Source organism: Monodelphis domestica, chromosome 8, assembly GCF_027887165.1.
Source record: "Monodelphis domestica isolate mMonDom1 chromosome 8, mMonDom1.pri, whole genome shotgun sequence".
Classification (NCBI taxonomy): Eukaryota; Metazoa; Chordata; class Mammalia; order Didelphimorphia; family Didelphidae; genus Monodelphis; species Monodelphis domestica.
The window spans coordinates 158,984,432-159,002,500 of NC_077234.1; the positions used below are offsets into that span (position 1 = coordinate 158,984,432).

At 37.0% G+C, this 18,069-nt stretch overlaps 1 protein-coding gene across 2 annotated transcripts in view; it reads left to right on the plus strand.

Annotated features, from left to right (window-relative positions):
- The window catches only part of GPC6 (glypican 6), a 1,241,421-nt gene that overhangs the window by 1,101,657 nt on the left and 121,695 nt on the right, over window positions 1-18,069 (plus strand). For both annotated transcript variants that reach the window (XM_001366572.4, XM_056807658.1), the window contains exon 5: window positions 15,745-15,875. In XM_001366572.4, coding sequence (XP_001366609.1) covers window positions 15,745-15,875 — 131 coding nt within the window. The remainder of the gene's footprint in view (window positions 1-15,744; window positions 15,876-18,069) is intronic.

Sequence of the window (18,069 nt, forward strand, 5' to 3'; positions counted from 1 at the left end):
CTGGCAGAAAACTACCTTCTCTTCAACCTGTTGTGGGCATCCTATATCATCAGCTTTTTTCTAGTTCAACAACCAATTGATGGGGATTCAACCTAGCAATTAATTATACATTACTAGATGCAAGCAAGGTGTGAATTTTATCTGGGCATTCATAAATGTTTACTCGGTTTGCCATGGACTGCTAGAGAACATCTGTGTGTACTCTAAAGATGGTGGTGGAAGGGGGAAAATGGGAGAGTAAGAGAGTTCATGCTCCTAACTAGAATGTCTTCAGTTGGAATGCCTCTCCACTGCATATGTATGAGTTAAAGATTGGTATAATATGAAAATAACAATTAGGCAATGCAGGAATGTAGAGCTCTGCTCTACAAATTACTGATGGGCCAACCAAACATGAAGAGAAAAATGATTCGAGGATTGAACTGACAGACAGACACACACATACACACACTCACAGAAATCCTCTTGCTGACCAGTGACAAAGTTTAATGATTTGAGGTACATACTTTATAGGGAAAATGACATAGGCTAAGAAATTAGTTAAGTCATTTGCAGGGACAATGGTTAGTAATGATTTACAAGATGGAGAAAATGGATGTAGATTACCTCAGTGGTTCTAAACAGAGTTTTCTATAGATGATAATTCAGTATGTCAATCTGGCTAGGTTTCTCATAGAATTCCTGCACCAGTGATTTCTTTTGTCCTAGGGAAAAGTTTGTTTTTCTCATGCTTCGGAGCAGGCTATGTGTTTGGCAATTCCTATGCCATGGCTGTGATTTTGCAGGGAACTACTCTCATTCCTGGGGTTTACACAGGAATAATAAAGAAATTATAAGTTTACACAATAAATGCCATGGGTTCACATAGATTTGTGATAACTATGATGTTCTTTGATAATCATTTGTAAAAGGGGTAGATATATGCCTCTTATAGGGCAGATATCCACCTCACTTTCATATTTGTTTCCCCAGAACCTTGCAAAGTTCTTGGCACATAGTAAACAATATCAAAAACTTGTTCGTTGATTATGGTAGACCTTTATTTGGGTGATGATCATCATGTATCATTAAGGTTAAATCATAAACTTTACGAGGACAAGAGTCCTCGTTGGACAATAGTCCACTCTTATCATGCTGATTTGCCATGGAGGCTCATAACTTCACTGAACCTAAGAGCTCACTTCATCAATACTTTTATCACCCATAGAGCCTAGAACAGTGTCAGACTTTTGTTGAATTGATTAAATTGAGAGTGAGCTGATATTTAAAGAATAGGTAAGGTAGGAGGAAAAAGGGCACTCCAAGTGATAATAACAAATCTGAGAAGGGGAAAAAAGAAGTCATCTTCATAGGAGAGGAAATAGACCAGTTTAACTAGAGAAGAGATTATAGTAAGATTTTAAAAGGTAAAATGAGACCAGTTTATGGAGAGCCTTAAAAATAAAAGACTATAGAGTTTAGACTTGGTTTTATAGGGAAAGGCATAATCAGAGTGAAGTTTTAGAAGAGTAATTTGACAGTAGTAGGATGGTATATAGACTAGAAACTGTTACCATATAAGAATCAACTTAAAGAAATGAGAAAAGAAGACTTAAAAGGAATATAATTTCTGTCTACAAGTATTTGAAAGCTTGTCATATGAAATAGCAGTTAGGTCTCATTCTGTCTGGCTCCAGAGGGTAGGATTAGAACTAATGAGTCATTTAAGTTCTGAGGACACCTACTTCAGCTCAACATAAGCAAAGATTTCCTAGCATATATAGCTATTCAAAAAGGGGTGGGATGCCTCATTAGAGAGTACATTCCTAGTCGCTGGATGCATTTAAGAGGAGGCTGGATAACCACTTGTCAGGGAGGAAGTTTATGCTTCAGATAGAGGTTGGAATAAATGACCTTTGTGGTTCTTTCCAACTCTCAGACTTTCTTGTTCTAAAATTCTAAGATGGCCATAGGGAGGAGAGATGAATCCAGCTGATGGCTCGGCATTCAAACAGCATGGAAGTTAAAAAATAAACAACTATAACCCTTATCATGCTGATCTGCGGTGGAGGCTCATAACTTCACTGAACCTAAGAGCTCACTTCATCAAAAACATTTTTCCCAGATATGTTACAGCATCTTATTGTTACCATTTCTACTACATGATAAATTTGGGAAAGGCTAAGTGGCACAGGCAGGACCTTGTGTTAGATTTAAGCCTTTGCATTAGATCATTATAAAAAGATACATTTAAAGAAGATTCAAGATAGTAAGAAACAGATTTACAAAAACACAGGTAATTATTTTTTTCTTGAAGAGATGCTACAGTTTAAAAACATTATTCAGTAGAAATCCTCTAAATGACAATCATTCCAGTTCCATTAAAATAGAATTCAATTCACAAAAATTCATTTCATGTATAACTTCCCAAGAGTATATCAATGTGTGAAGAAAGGCATACTACAGTCCTATTTATTATGGAAGTATCTTCATATTTTCAGGCTCTCCATATCTCCCATTTCCTTCCCTAGTGCCTTCAAACATGACCAAACCTCCTCCATCCTTAAATATATCTCTCCCAGGAACTTACTATTCCACCAAGCTTCTGTCCTATATTTTGTCTCCCTTTCTCAGCCAAACTGGTGTGAGGGGGGGGAGATTTTCTCTTCGGATGCCTCTCTGGACATCTTCCTGATCTGCCAGTGTGCCCGAGCCTTGACCTCCAGGCACAAACACTCCCATGTGGTAGCTCTATGCTCTTGACTGGTAAGAGTTATGGGTCTTCTCTAGCCAGACTATGTTTCTCCTCAAATATCCTCCCTCTCCCCCTTTCCACCTCTAACTGTGGTACAGGGGCACTGGACCTGTGATTTCATTGTTGCAGGGAACTCACTGGGGAGTAGACACTCCAAAGCAGCTGAATACCTTCTTCGTGCCTTCGCGTGAATTTCACCGCTGTACCCTTTCCTGGGACCTCTATTTTTCTCTCAAACTCCTACAAGGGCATTGTTCAGCTGACTGCACAGTGCAGAGCCAGAATCACTAAGGGCAGAAAACACACCTACACTTCAGGACCTGGGTCAAATCCCTAACTTTCCATGCTAGTTACAACTCCGTATCCTTACGGCATGGCTGTCCATTTCCTGCCCATCTTTCTAGCTTTCCTTCAGACCCTTTGTAGCACTTGGTAGTTCTCATTTCACCTTGGAAGTCTATCTTGCATTACAGGTTTTTTTATTTACATATATTATGTCTTTCATAAGTGAACTAAGTTTAAGAGGAAGAGAATTTCATGCCTATTTTGCTAATATCATAGCTTCTGGATAGATGTTGACCATTAAATTGCGGTATATGCCCACTGTTTCAAGGCAAATCACAGAGATAAATTATAAAGCAGGTGGATAGAGTACTAGATCTGAAGTTAGGAAGGCCTCAGTGCAAATACAACCTCAGATATTTACCAGCCGTGTGACACTGGGCTAGTCATTTAACCTCTGCCTCCGTTTTCTCATAGGTAAAATGAAAATAATAATAGTCCTACCTTTACTTCCCAAGGAGGTTGGGAGGATAAGACGGGATAATATTCATAAAGTACAATAAATACTTTAAAGCACTATCTTAATAACCATCATTGTTTTTCCTAGTTCATTTATTTATATTTTAAGATTTGATAATATTCATAAAGTGCAATACAAACTTTAAAGCACTATATTATTAACTATTATTTTTGTCCTATTTTATTTATATTTTAAGTATACCTTGATTTTTATGAATGGTTTTTGATACAAAATAATGTGTTTATTTCAAGCTTTTTAAAATGGCTTGATTTCTTCTCCATTATATGCTTCTTAGTACAGGGAATATCTTTATTAAGTCAATCGTAGTTGTGTTCCCAGAGATAATAGATAAGGGTAAGTAGGGTTAGCTTCTGAAGAAAAGGCCAAATCAGTGGCTCTGACATGCTGAAGAAATCAGGAGTTTTAGATAACAAATTTTCATTCTCTAACAAGTCAGTTATTAGGGAAAATTTGAAGTTCATTTTTTACAGGAAAGTTACCCAGTTTTAGCATAAATGCCATTAAACAGTATATGATTTTTTTTATCAGAATTTGCTTCAAAGGAATATCTGTGTATGCATTTATGTGAATATATATATTTGAGAACTTGTTAAAATCATCTAATACTTTATGAGTGACAACATAGTGTACTAGATAATTGGTCAGCCATGAGGACAGGAAGATATGAGTTCAAGTCCTGTTTCAGACACACATTAGTTATATGAACATGGACTAATTACTTAATAGCTGTTCCTTAGGCAATTCTCTGAGATCCTAAATTGCGGATGATTGGGACAGTTTCCATACCTAGAGGTCCAAACTCTACGAAACCAAATTTATACAAAACCAAATTTATAGACCAACAAATAAAAAAAAAAAAGTTAAATTGTTTTCCCATTGCTTCATGTGTTCTTATCTTATGTGTTTTCCTGCCTCCACTCAACTATGCAGTAGTCGAAAACTGGGAGTGACTTTTATACCTCTTGTATATCATATCCTTCACAGTGCCATCCAATATTTGGTGTATAGTAAACCCTCAGTGAATATTTATTGAATTAAATTGATTTTAATTTTCAAGGTCCTTTCCACCCTCTAGCCCCATGATTAACTTCTCATTAAGAACAAAATGGGCTTATCTTTTGAGAACACCCTTGTGGAAATCATTATCTTGCCTGGCTAGCAGGTAGCATTGCTTTGCAGGAATTTATTTTGGTTTTAACTTTCCTTTTCTCAAAAAGGAAATTTATAATATAGATAGGATCACTTAGAGCCTGACTTCATCCATATATTGTATGAAGGCACAAGCATTTGGGGATTCCCTCTAGAAGGGCAGCTTTCTACACAGTTGCTCTCAAATGATGGCATATTAACATGGACTCTCAGCACCAAAATGCCAGAGGCTTTCATAAGGTCAAATATTTCCAGAAAACCCTGAATGACTTCTCTCTTCCGATCTAAGCATATACACATTCACGCCCGTCTTAGAAAAAGGTGTAGTAATCTTCCTGGAGGCATCCCAAGAAAGTGGGCGATGTGTTTTAATACTATGTAAATTTAGGATCACTTTAAAAGCCTGGATCCTTTTGGGGTGTCCTCGTTAGTCACCATTTTCTTCTTTCTTGGCCACCATTTTGTCTCTAGTGGTTTATCATCATTTCTTACTCATAGGACCTCAGAGTTAGAGCCAGAAGGATGCTAAGGGGCTCAGGTCCAGCCCCTCATTGTATAGAGGAGGAAATGGGGTCCAAAACATTAACCAACGGCCCCAAACTGTATATGTGTGTGTGCAGATACATATACACGCACAAATCTTTCCTTGAAATGCTTATTATACATATTAGTTAGCTGGTAGCAACAGTAACAACAGAATAAAGTACTGGCTACATTCTGTCTTCCGTGCCCAGGACAGCGCTAGCAAAGGGGAGAAGAATGATACGATCCTAAAACCTCTTTGTGGAGTCTTTATCCAACTGCCTCAGAGCAGTCATGGAAAAGGCTGCATGTATGCCCAAGCACCGGGAGAAATGAAGACCTAACTAGAAAAAAAGAGTTGGGGGATTTTTGAGTCCGATGACAGGGGGGAGCTAGGTGACAGCGGGGATGTAGCGGTGCCACTGAAGTCAAGAGGACATGAATTCAAACCCGGTGTCAGACCCGACTGGCTTGTGTGACTCCCCCCAGGACAGTCACATCAATTCTTCCTCCCTCAGTTTCCTCATCTGTAAAATAGGGACAATAAGAGCACCTTCCCCCCAGGATTGTGGTGAGGATCAGATGAGTTAACCTATGTGAACATTATGCAACCACTAAAGCTATATATAAATGCTACGTATTTAATTATTATTATTAGATGGAATCAGAGGACACGGACTTGAGCTTCAACTCTGCTACTCACTATGTGACCCTGAGCAGGTTATTTAATCCCTCTGAACTTTCACTTTCTCATGTATTAGAGAGGGATAATAGGATTAGCAAATAGTATGAAACAATTTACAAATATTATTTCATTTTGTCTTTACACAAGAGAGGTAAATGCTATTATCCATCCCCATTTTATAGTTAAGGAAACTGAGTCTAACATGTTAAATATCAAACAGCTAGTGTCTGTGCCTGGATTTGAACTTAGGTCTTCCTGATACCAGATCTAGCACCCTATCTATACTATACTATATATATATATATATATATATATATATATATATATATATATATATACTATACTATATATACTATACTATACTATACCAAATAGCTGCCCTTCTAAATATTTTGTGTGTATATTTGTTCTTTGACTTCTTCCTCTTCTCCCTGTCTTTTACCCCCAGTTGTAATTCCTTCCAGGCTTACTAGGGCCCATACTATATAGGCAGAGTGGCCGTGCACCAAGCTACTTTCCCAGGGTTGAAGTAAAGCTATGACTTCTCCCCTGCCCCCAAGGAAACCCAGGCTGGTGCACAGCCACTCTGCCTATATAGTATGGGCCCTAGTAAATCAAACTACATCAAACTAAATCAAACTACATATTAAATCTGTAACCTGTCCTCAGCCTTGTCCAACTTTGCAGGGGGCAGAGCCAGACTCCTAGTGTGCCTCACACTCTCAAGTTCAATGTAAGGCACTTCCAAACTTTTGAAAGTAGATCTGCAGTTCCTAAAATATGCAGTAAGGAGTCTGGCACTAAATATTCATATAGCATTAGATAAGAAAATAATATTCACACCAAGGAATTGCTAAAGGTCTTGATAAAAGATAAGAAAATATGGACTGTGGAACAGATACACCAAGAAGAATTTCAGTTTGCGTGAAATAACTGAAAAAGGTAAATTGGTATTGGATATCAGTTCAAAATAAATAGTTAAAAAGAATATGTGTGAAATATATCAAAATTGAAGGTATACAGTGATCATTCAGATGATAGAACTGTGGTTTTTAGATTAGCTTATAATTATATTTATGATTAAGTGAGTTAAGTGAGATTTTTAGCATTAGAATTGTAACTAGTGTTTGTATTTTAGCATTGCATTGATGTTATAAAAATCACTTTATAGTTTCTTTTCTTTTGAATGAAAGATATTCTTAATTAAATATATTATCTAGCTGACAAGTTGAGGAATGGACTCAAATAGAGATCAGTGGAAGACCTTTGCTCAGTCTAAGTTTGAAGGCCATCCATAGTATCCTAAGCGATTGCCAGTTATCTTAACTTTTGTCTTGGCATCAGATTTTGATGGCTGAGAGAGTGAGGCTGATGACTGTTCAACGCCCTTAAATCCAATTCACACATAAGTTAAAACATCACCAGGTGATATCATTGGTCTTCTTTGAAAATTAAGGATGAACCATATAATACACTTGGTGGGATGGCAGTATCTGCCATCCCTGGGCACAGTGGTTGCCCCTCTTGTTGTTCCATGGGTTCATGTAAAAGAAAAAGTTAGTCACTTAAATATCTGCTTTTTCCTAGATATTTAGTAATGGTCCTTGCATTCCATTTTCACACTTTTCAAAATAGCTCTTGAAATGTCAGAGTCCATAGTCAAATAAGTCAATGATGATAAAAAGGGTGATTCTGCAAGGAGAAGGTGCGAATGGAGACTCCTAGAGGACTATGCTGAAAGGCTACTCTCTTCTCTGTGGAACTAGGAGTGGCATTTTTGCAGATTCCCCAGTAAGAAAGGTGAGGGTCAAGAAGGACTGAGAATAAATTTTAAATATCATAAAAATTTAGAAGTAGAAGAGATGTCATGATGCTTAATTGATTTTTCATATATTTTTGAAAACTAGAAATCTGTTAATGGCTTTGATGTGTATGTGGAACTGTGTTCTCCTCTATAGGGGCATTCCATCCAGTGGGGTATATGGCAGTCCATCTCTATTTTCTCATCTTGTATGGCTTTGCCCATTTGTTCCTTTAAATTTTTCACAACTATATTTCTTTAAATCACATGAATACCAGTGGTCCCTAATTATCTCGTTAACTAGACAAGATTAGTAGTCCTCAAATTTTGATATTGTATTTGTATTTTTAAACAATCACTCATTTAATGTGTATATTTATCTATTTATTTATAAATTATAAACTTTTACTATTGCAATGATAATTCATTACGTTATAAAACAAGCAAAAATAGATGTTTTAATAGGGTGAAATAAGAAAATATATTTGATCCTATGGAGTCACTGAAGTTTGAGTAGGGAAGAGATATGGTCAGATTTCAATAATCCAGGCAAAGGTTATGAGGTTTTGAACTAGAATGTTAGTTATATTCGTTGAGAAAAGGGACAGATGTGGGAGACATTTTAAAGGGGACACTAGGACTTGGCAACTAATTGACTATATAGGTTAAATTTCTTTCTGTCTACTAGATTATTATTATTATATCTTTAAAAGAAAAAAACCTTCACTAAACTCTGTCATTCCCTCAAGTTGTCCTATATATCTCCTTCCTTTTTCATCAAATCTCCTTGTAAAAATTGTCTATTTGCTTCCTCTACTCAGTTACTAGTCAATCCATGGCAATCTGGCTTCCAGCCTCATTACTCTATTAAAACGAATCTCTCCAATTGCTTTTACAAGTGTAAGATTTATTTTTTCTTATACCGAAAAAGAATCTCTCTCCCTTCCTCCCTCTCTCCCTCTCTCCCTCCCTCCCTCTCTCCTCTCTCTCTCTCTCTCTCTCTCTCTCTCTCTCTCTCTCTCTCTCTCTCTCTCTCTCTCTCTCTCTCTCTCTCTCTCTCTCTCTCATATCTCTCTCTCCCCCCATATATATAACATATATATTTACATATGTATAATAGAACTGAAAAAGAGGATTGTATGTGAATCAGTGAATCTCTTTCATACCACTTATTTTTTTGTTGTTTTTTAAGTTCATACCTTAAACACAGATTACATTCAAACTGTCTTGCTTCTCTATGCTTTCTTCTGGTTGTTTCCTTCTGTGCATTTAAAAACATTTTTTTCAATGTTCTCAACAAATTATTTTTTTAAGTTGTCAAATATGATGACTTTCCTTCACACCCCATTCTTCTTCTTTTTCCCCTTTATACACACATAGGTATATATATATATAAACATATACACATATATGTATGTATGTATGCAAATATATTGTGTATATTTAACTTACCAATGAATCTAAGTTCCTTTAATTAGGGATTGTTTTATTCTTTGTAGTTGTGTCCCTGTGCCTAGTACACTCTCTGGCATGCACTTAATAATTGATAGATTTAAGGATATTTAGTAGAAAATGTCACCAACACTGTATATGGATAGTAGCATTTTCCACAGTAGCAAGGAAGTTTGGAGGAAGAATGGATTTAGGGAATAAAGATAATGCAATGATATTGGTGACCCAGACAGCATGTTACTCATTTGTGCTTGTTGGTCCTATGCAAGTCACTTCATCCCACCACAAGGAAAAAAGGAGGACACTAGAGAAATAGGGAAAAGCTACATTTGTAAACATTAGACATTGTCCTAAAATACAAAGACTTTCCTCTGAAAGGGATCTGCTGCAACCATGGAGTAATTTCCAAGAAGCAAGAGGTTAATCTGCAGTGAATATAGACAATTTTTCCAATAGCCTCAACCCAACTGCTGCTATTGATTACTAGTTGTTATAGTTACCCTTAGGGACTAACAGCAATCTCAGGAGGGAAGAATTTGGGAAATTGCGTAGTAGCAAGAAAGGGTGAATTGGGGATACATTAAGGTATAATTGTCTTGAAGACAAAACCACTATCATTGGTCACTGAGGAAGTTGAAATGAAGGCCATCTTCCCTCATTCTGATAGGGTAATTCCACCACCTGGTACTACCCTTATAGAATCAGTTGACAATTCCTTTAAGGTCAGTCTACGTACAAACCCTACTTTGGAGACCATTGAACTAGATCACTCATTCCCCTCAATCATGCGATTTAACAATGGTATATTTTACAATTAGCAACAGCAACAACATAGATAGAAGTATGATGCAGAATTTTACTATCTTAAAATAATCAGTACTAAAAGCATTTGATTTGATAACTAAAGAATAAATTCTTGGGGATTCCAGTTGATCTTAGCACTAATACTATTGACCATATAGCCAGTGCATGATTTACATGTAGGTAAAATGAAGTTATGGTCAGTTATGTTTACTGTAGAGTAAATGAGATGACTGAGAATTGGTCTGATCATGTGATAATGTGTAAGAGAGTTTGAGACATTAGGAAACTTGAGGAATGGAGGGAGGAGCGTGATGGTAGTTGGGAGGAAGGTGAATGGAATAATCCAGGCTAGGGCAAACTAGGCAACTGGAAGAGAAGCTTCATCTACTTTATACGTTACCTGGAGCTCTTGTTACAGGCATGCAAATTATCCAAGGAGTACTCATAGTAAAGGGTGATGACATAAAAACATAGTACATTCCGCATAGTAGTCAATCAGTAAATGTCTGTTGATAATGAAAAAAAGAAGACTCCCTCCTTGAATAGAAAACATTTTCTTATGGATTCAACAAAGAACTAGACAGACTTTTCTGAAATTTATATTGTGGAGACCAGAATGTAGCATTATGGACTAGATTAATTTCACACGATCCAGGTAAAAAGGCACTTACATTTCCATCTAGTATAAAATAACCTGTCTTCAGTTGTTGTGTGTGTATAAAATGATTATATACTTTTAGTTGTTAAGCACATACTATATCTACAATGATGTTGCATAAGTGTGTGTGCATATATTCATTCACTAAACAAACAGTCGTTAAGCACCTACTCTCTGTACATGTATATATCCTATGTGCCTTGGATGCCATTACTTATTTCCTATTCATTCTCTTAAATGCTTTATTTATTGTGACTACTCTAGGATTCAAATTTGTTTTCTCTGTAAGTTTCTGGGAATAATTCTCTTAGCAGGAGACTCTAGTACAAAGTCTTTTGTTTACTTGTCATTATTTACTCTTAATCAAAAAGCCTACTAGAAAGGCCTACAGTAAGAGAGGATTTTTGTGATAATTACAACAAATGGATTGTGTAAATCCCAGTAGAAACAATACAGCTTTCAGGCAATGTTTAGTAGCATTTGAAAAGCTTAGAGAAGAAAATGTCTTTAAGATATATATGCTACGGCAAAATCCACTGTTTATCCTCTGTCGATGGCGCAAAGAAATAAGATCATGAAGTTCGGGGGAAATAGTTATTTTAACTGTAAGCTCTTTTTGTACAAATCTTCATCTTTTGATGAACAATTCACCTAAAGTTTATTAATAATTGTTCTTTATAAAATACAGTATTATACATGTAGAAGTAGAAGCTCATCCATGATGCCATTTATATTTATGAGAATATCATAGACCTTCCAGTAGTAGATATAATACATTATTCTTCATAGTCTCACTAAAGGTGTAAAGCATGATTTGTTCTCTTTTTTAAAACTCTGGCCTTCTGTCTTAGAATGAATAGCTGAGTATTGATTCCAAGGCAAAAGAGTAATAAGGGCTGGGCAATTGGGGCTAAATTTTGCCAAAGATTACAAATCTAGGATGTGTCTGAAGCCAGATTTGAATTCAGATTTGAACCCAAGACCTCCTGCCTCTGGGCCTGGCTCTCTAGTCACTGAGCCATCCAGTTGCCCCCATTGTGATTTGTTTTCAATAGACAATGTACTGTAGCTAAAATGTTTTGTAAAGCCTGCCGCTTGCAATTCATGAATGTATTTGTTCAGCCACCATTTGGTCATTGACCTACCATGCGCTTGAAGTAAGTGCTTAGTAGCCCCAGGCACATAGTTAAAGTGCTTAATAGATATTAACTGGCTGACCAATGCAGAGTAAAACATGGTCCAGGATCCCACTGAGATTAAAATATGACAAAGGGCTAAAAGAACTTATATAAATATAAAATACTCTATAATAAATATGAGCAGGTAGATGGCACCCTATAGAGATCACTGGGATTCAAGTCAGGAAGTTTTAGAACAGACAGATGTTCTGATTGTCACAACTATGCCCTCACCTTCCACCATTTGTGAGAATTTATTCCTCACTGCTTCCAAGAATTACCTACCTTCTCCCTGGCCTTCTAGAGTTGAAACTATACAAATAAATGCTATTGGAAAGGGCATGTCCTTCAATTCCCCTTTGGCTCTGCTTAATATCACTGGTATTACCTAAACCAGTTCAAATCTGGCTATAGATACTTAATAGCTCAGTTTCCTCACCTGTAAAATGAGTTGGAGAAGAAAATAGCAAACTAGTCCAGTATTTTTGCCTAGAAAACCCCAAAAAGGGTTGCAAAGAGTTGGAATTTTTGACTGTAGAAATTAGTAGCAGTTTCACACTTGAGATGGGGGTTGAAAATGGATATGATTTGAAAAGATGGATGTTTTCTTTGAGGATTGTTTTAGGCAGCCTGTGACTGTTCACTTCCCAGATCCACTGTGCTCTACCTTTTCAAAGAGGCCACTTATCTCAGATTTCTGCATGTCAAACTATTCTGTGCCTCTGGACTGCTATAGAAAGTTGTTTATTGATGTACTTACTTATAATGTCAAAACACCATATGTGATGAAAACCAAAATAGATCTCTGAGTACTCCTATGGACTAGATCTATTGACAGTGCTTTAAGATGTGTGATGGAGAGTATTAACATTTTAATAGGTCTAAATCTCTCATGTCCACTGGCTTGACAGGGTTGACAACCTATTGCATATAGGTCAAAGAGAGAACACAGACCAAATTTCAGTGATGTTCTGATTGTCAAAGCCATGCCCACACCTTCCACCATTGTGAGAATTTACTCCTGACAGCTTGCAAGAGTTACTTACCTTTCTCTCTCCCCACCCTCTCCCTGGCTTTCTGGAGTTGAAACTATTCAAATCAATGCAATTAGAAAGGGCATGTCATTCAATTTTCCACTTAACATCCCTGGAATTACCTAAACAAGTATCCCTGGCCACCTTTCCCTATCTGTTTTCTCCAACTATTAGAAAATAAACTGTTAGCAGGGACAGTCTGGATTTAGTATTTATATCCTCAGCTCTTAATACAGTGTTTTTTCATTCATTCATTTTCAATAGGCATTGAATATTAGATATATAAAGAACCATAGAGATCCTTTCCAACTCTTCCATTTTACAACTAATGAGATAAATAAAGTTTGAGGTTCAGAGGTTTATCCAAAAAAAATTATATAGCTAGAAAATCTTCTGACACCTAGGGTTCTTTTCACTATATACATAACTTCTTTATTGTCTCCACCACCACCACCACCCCCCATCACTCATTGAGTAAGTCACCAAATGGACCAGATCAAGATCTGGAAGCTACTCAGATATTCCCCAGCAGAGTTGGTGCTTAGAAAAGTAAAATCATGGAGTGGTTGGGTATAGACCAATAAGTGGAATGCACCATAATATGCAATAGGTAGGGATTTAGGCATTTGCTTTTAGGGAAATCCAGAGGTAGATATGAAATAGGTCTCCTAAAGAAGTACAAAGCATAAAAATTCGGGTAACATGGCAAGCAGATTCTGGCAGAAATATAATTAGACATCAGGAAGGTCTCTAAATCCAAGAGCTAAATGAGCTGGCTCCCACCTGCTTGGTTGAGCCAATGGTTAAACTTTCAGTTTGAGCATTTATACTTCAGATATCAGAAAATGCTAAAAATCAGGACTTGATTTATTGTTTTATTGATTTCTATACTAAAAAGTGATAGAGACTGATAATAATGAAGATTAAACTTAACAGTACATTTGGTGATTTTTTTTCTGGAACCCAAAGAGAGGTGGTGATTGATTTAAAGACAGCACAAAAGTCCCTGAAAGGACTCATGAGAATAAGAGGGGGATCCAGCTCCAGAGAAACTGAAATAAAATATAGAGAAACCTGGAGAATAGGACAAGGAATTTAATTCCTGGATATAGTTTAGAGTGATTGGTAACAATAGAAGAAACAAAATTGCAAATAAATAGTACTAGCCTACTGTCTACTAGTACAATGCAACTGGATCAAAGTGCCACTCAATGCTATGATTTGAACTATGATTCCATGAGTCTATATATCTTTCCATTCTCTATCCCCTTAATGCAAAGCTAAGTGGTCCCAGCTATGTAAATTGGACTATCAAGTCTTCTTGAATCAAGTTCAGTATTCTATCTACAATACTATACTGCCTCAGTAGTGTAACAACTGAAATTCTCAAGAGGCAGTATTTCTTCATTTTAAATTTATTTATTAACTGACTGATCAAGACATCTTAATCTGGTCAGCTCCAAAAGAAAAAGCATCCTGTCCTCCTCTGGTGCATGTCACCACTCAGTCCCTTCCCTGGACATCCCAAGATTTCACTGATTGATAAACTCCTCCCTTATTACTTCATCACAAGAGGGGCATGTCCTTGCTGGGACCAGGAAGACACCAGCACATTCTGCCACATGTCTGGACCACTGTACTTGAAGTGAGTTCAACATGTCTGCTTAGCCCAATCTTAGATCTTTCTATTGTTGAGTCAGGGTTCACTATGGCTAACCAGACCTGCCTTTAATCCTTTTATACTTAACAAAGCCAAAAGATCCCAACTCATTTTCATAGCTAGGGGAGAAACTGGGTATAACCTCAGCTAAGAATCACACTGTTTCAGCCCTTCTTTGAGAGAGAAGGTTAAAGGGCAAATTATTTCACAATTCTATATTAATTTCCCATAGTAGGAATCCCTCGTGTCCCTTCTAGCTCTTGATTTATGATCCCATGATCTGGTTCAGTAGGGAAATCCAGGTATAGAAACTCCATCAATAGGAATCTGCTACTCTCTACATAGTCAGAAATCTATCTGGGACGCTAGGAAGTGATGTAACTTAGCCATGAAAGATTCAACATGAGTCAGGCACAGGACTTGAACCCAGTGTATCTAAACTCTATTGGCAGTCCTCCAACTACTCCTCCACACAGCTTCTCATTTCTATTCAGCAGTTTCATGTAGCACATTTACAGAGTAGGGAGCCAGAAGAGTGGTGTTTAAAATCATCTATTGGCATAAGGCAATTAAACGGAATTATTTTTTTAAAGTTGCTTTAACTAAAATCCATTTGTACAACCCCAGGGTTGGGTTGTTGTTGTTCATTGGACCACCTGAAATCAGCCAACAAATATGAAGAATAACTAGTATTTTCATAACACTTTACAAATAATTTATCCTGAAAGCACCCCTTGTAGGTGGGCATTGTTTTCCTCATTTTACAGATAAAGAGATGAGTAAGAAAGTAGCCAAGTGATTTGCCCAAGAAAAGTGACTGAGGCTTGATTTGAATTCAGATCTCCTTGACTTCCAGTCCAGCAGGCTACGTACTGTCCTGCCTAGCTGCCTACTAAGCATTTGAATGAGAAGCTTTATTTAATTTTTTCAGTCATTTGTCTTGACATTGTTGAGTCACAGCTAAAGGACAAGTCAGGTTGGCACAGCAGAAGGAGATGGGGCTCTAGAAATAGCGGACCAGAGTTCAAGCCCTTATTATGTTTCTTACCAGCTATTTGACCCCATGCAACAATCCCTCTGTCTCTCCAGTCTTCCTGCCTGTAAAATGAGAATGATAATACTTTTCCTACTTTCCAATCTGAGAGGGCTGCTGTGAGGAAGGTGCTTTGTAAACTTTACATCCTCACTCAAGTGGGAGGTAATATTCGTATTCCTTAAGAGCCTGTTGTTTTGTGTTTTGACAGATGCCATGCTCTTGGTGGCAGAGAGGCTAGAGGGGCCATTCAACATCGAGTCAGTAATGGATCCTATTGACGTCAAGATTTCTGAAGCCATCATGAACATGCAAGAAAACAGCATGCAAGTATCAGCAAAGGTCAGTCACTTATGTACCATAACTATAAAACAAAGTAAAATTGGTAGAGCTGCTATCTGGTGGCCAATCACTGTAAATGTTATTACTTTGTCAGTTTTTCTTGTCCAAGTGAAAATTATTAAAAACTCCCAGCAAAATGGCATCGAGACGAGTAGCAATCTTTTAGTTCACAACCACTCAATCATGAAGAAAATTATTGGCTGCTAAAAAGTTTCAGAAAGCCAAAGCGTGTTGACTAATGGCTCACAGTTGTGAGAAGCTTTGGCAGAACTGAGGTTTTTTGTGTCAGAAATGTCTTCACATGCTTACCCGATTTCTCTCTCCAGTAACTTCTAATTATGTCTTCAGCTTGGAGATCCAGGCGGAGATGCCTCGTGCTAAGTGTAAATAATTAAACATCCCTGCTAGGGTTCAGGTTGTGACTACAGGTGTACCTCATTTAATAGAACTTGTGGGAACAAGGCTTCTTTATACAAAGTCAGCCACATAAAACTAACCTAAACAAAACCAAACCTCGGAATATATAATAGGAAGCAGGAGTGCCAGCAGTTGGCAGCCAAATGAGAGAAGAAATAGAAAAGCCTCAGGGCACAGCTTCTATTTGTCTCCACCCAGTTAAAGAGAAGTTGGGCCAAGAATAGGGACTTGTAAAGCCTGTGGAGTATCCCAGCTTCCTCTTTCAACACCCTTTTTCCATGTTCATTGCAATTTGCCTTGCCCCTCTGAAACGCTCTCTAAATTCTTCTTATCAAACTATGGAATGAGTTACTTTATCAGTCCTTTATCTTTCCTAACAGCCACCCACACCAACAGTTCTCCTCCAATAGGCAGTGCCTTTTCCCCTCATTTTGGGATGAAAGTCGTTTAGCCTTGTTGAGAGAATTTCAGACATTAGCACAGGTGGGAAGATGGGGGTCTGCTTTATAAATGAGGTCAATTCCTAAGGCTAAACCTGAAGTTTAACCTGGATTAGTCACTCTGACTAGAGGTGGAGGGGGAAGTTGATAGAAGATGAAGGGTAACATGAAGGAACACTCTGTAGCATCCCTGCCTAATCCTTCCACAGCTCCAGAAAGGATTAACTGAAGGAATTTGGGAATCCTCTGGAGAATGTGGAAATGGATAATAGGACGATAGAATGTCCGAGCTGGAAGGGACCTTATTCAATCCAACTCATTCATTTTACAGATGAAAAAGAGAAGTTAAGTGACTTCCTCAAATTCATAAAGCTTAAAAAAGCATAAAAAAAAACACCAGAATCTTTTTCTAAGTAATTGGACCAGAAGAGAGGGTATCATCTTCCCAAAAACACTTCCCATAAGAAGTATTTTTTCTAGGTGGAATCTGAGGATTTATTTCCTTGGCAGCTCCAGGAATAAAATAGAGAGCTGTGTATTAAAAGAAATACATGTAACACCAGCCTAAATAGCTCCTACATAGCTTTACAGAAAAAAGAACTTGTCCATCCTTACTGGATGTTAGGTCATCCTGCTTGTAGTATACTGAGAGCTATCATGCTTATTTCTTTATCTAGCTTTTAGTTCCCGAATGAAATAACCAATCAACAAAAAATTTAGGCAATTAACTATATGACAGGCACTGATGATGAGGATATAGATGCAAAACACAAAAGATTTCAACTGAAAGGAATATTTTTAATTAAAATTCAAAATTTAACAGGCTGCAAACTTTTTCTGTTCTGAGGGTTATGCTCCTGAATTTTATATTTTTATATTCCACAGAAATTAGTAATTTATGATTACAATCTTTCTTTTTATTTGTTCTCTGTGTGATCACAAAATATAATTTTTGTTTAAAAATAAACATGAGGCTTTACCGTCTAACTGAATATAGTAATTGGTCTTCCTTGTGAATTTTCTACTCATTTGATAAGATAACTTTCTAGCTTGAGAAAAAAAATCTGTTTGATTTAAACCACAGAAACATTCTACAGAGAGGCTGAAAATTTCCTTTTATTTTGGAAATATTTAAATTTGCTCTCTATCTTGAGCATGAAACAACATATTAACTAAAGTCAAAATTTGATTTTTTTAGCTAAATGTGGTCTGTCTGTCTCTCTTCATTTCTTCCTTTTGGTTTAAAGGAATTCTAATTCAAAATCAATAAATATCCTCAACATATTTTGTGTGGACTGACTCCCAGATTTCAGCACACCATCATTAACTTCTATTAG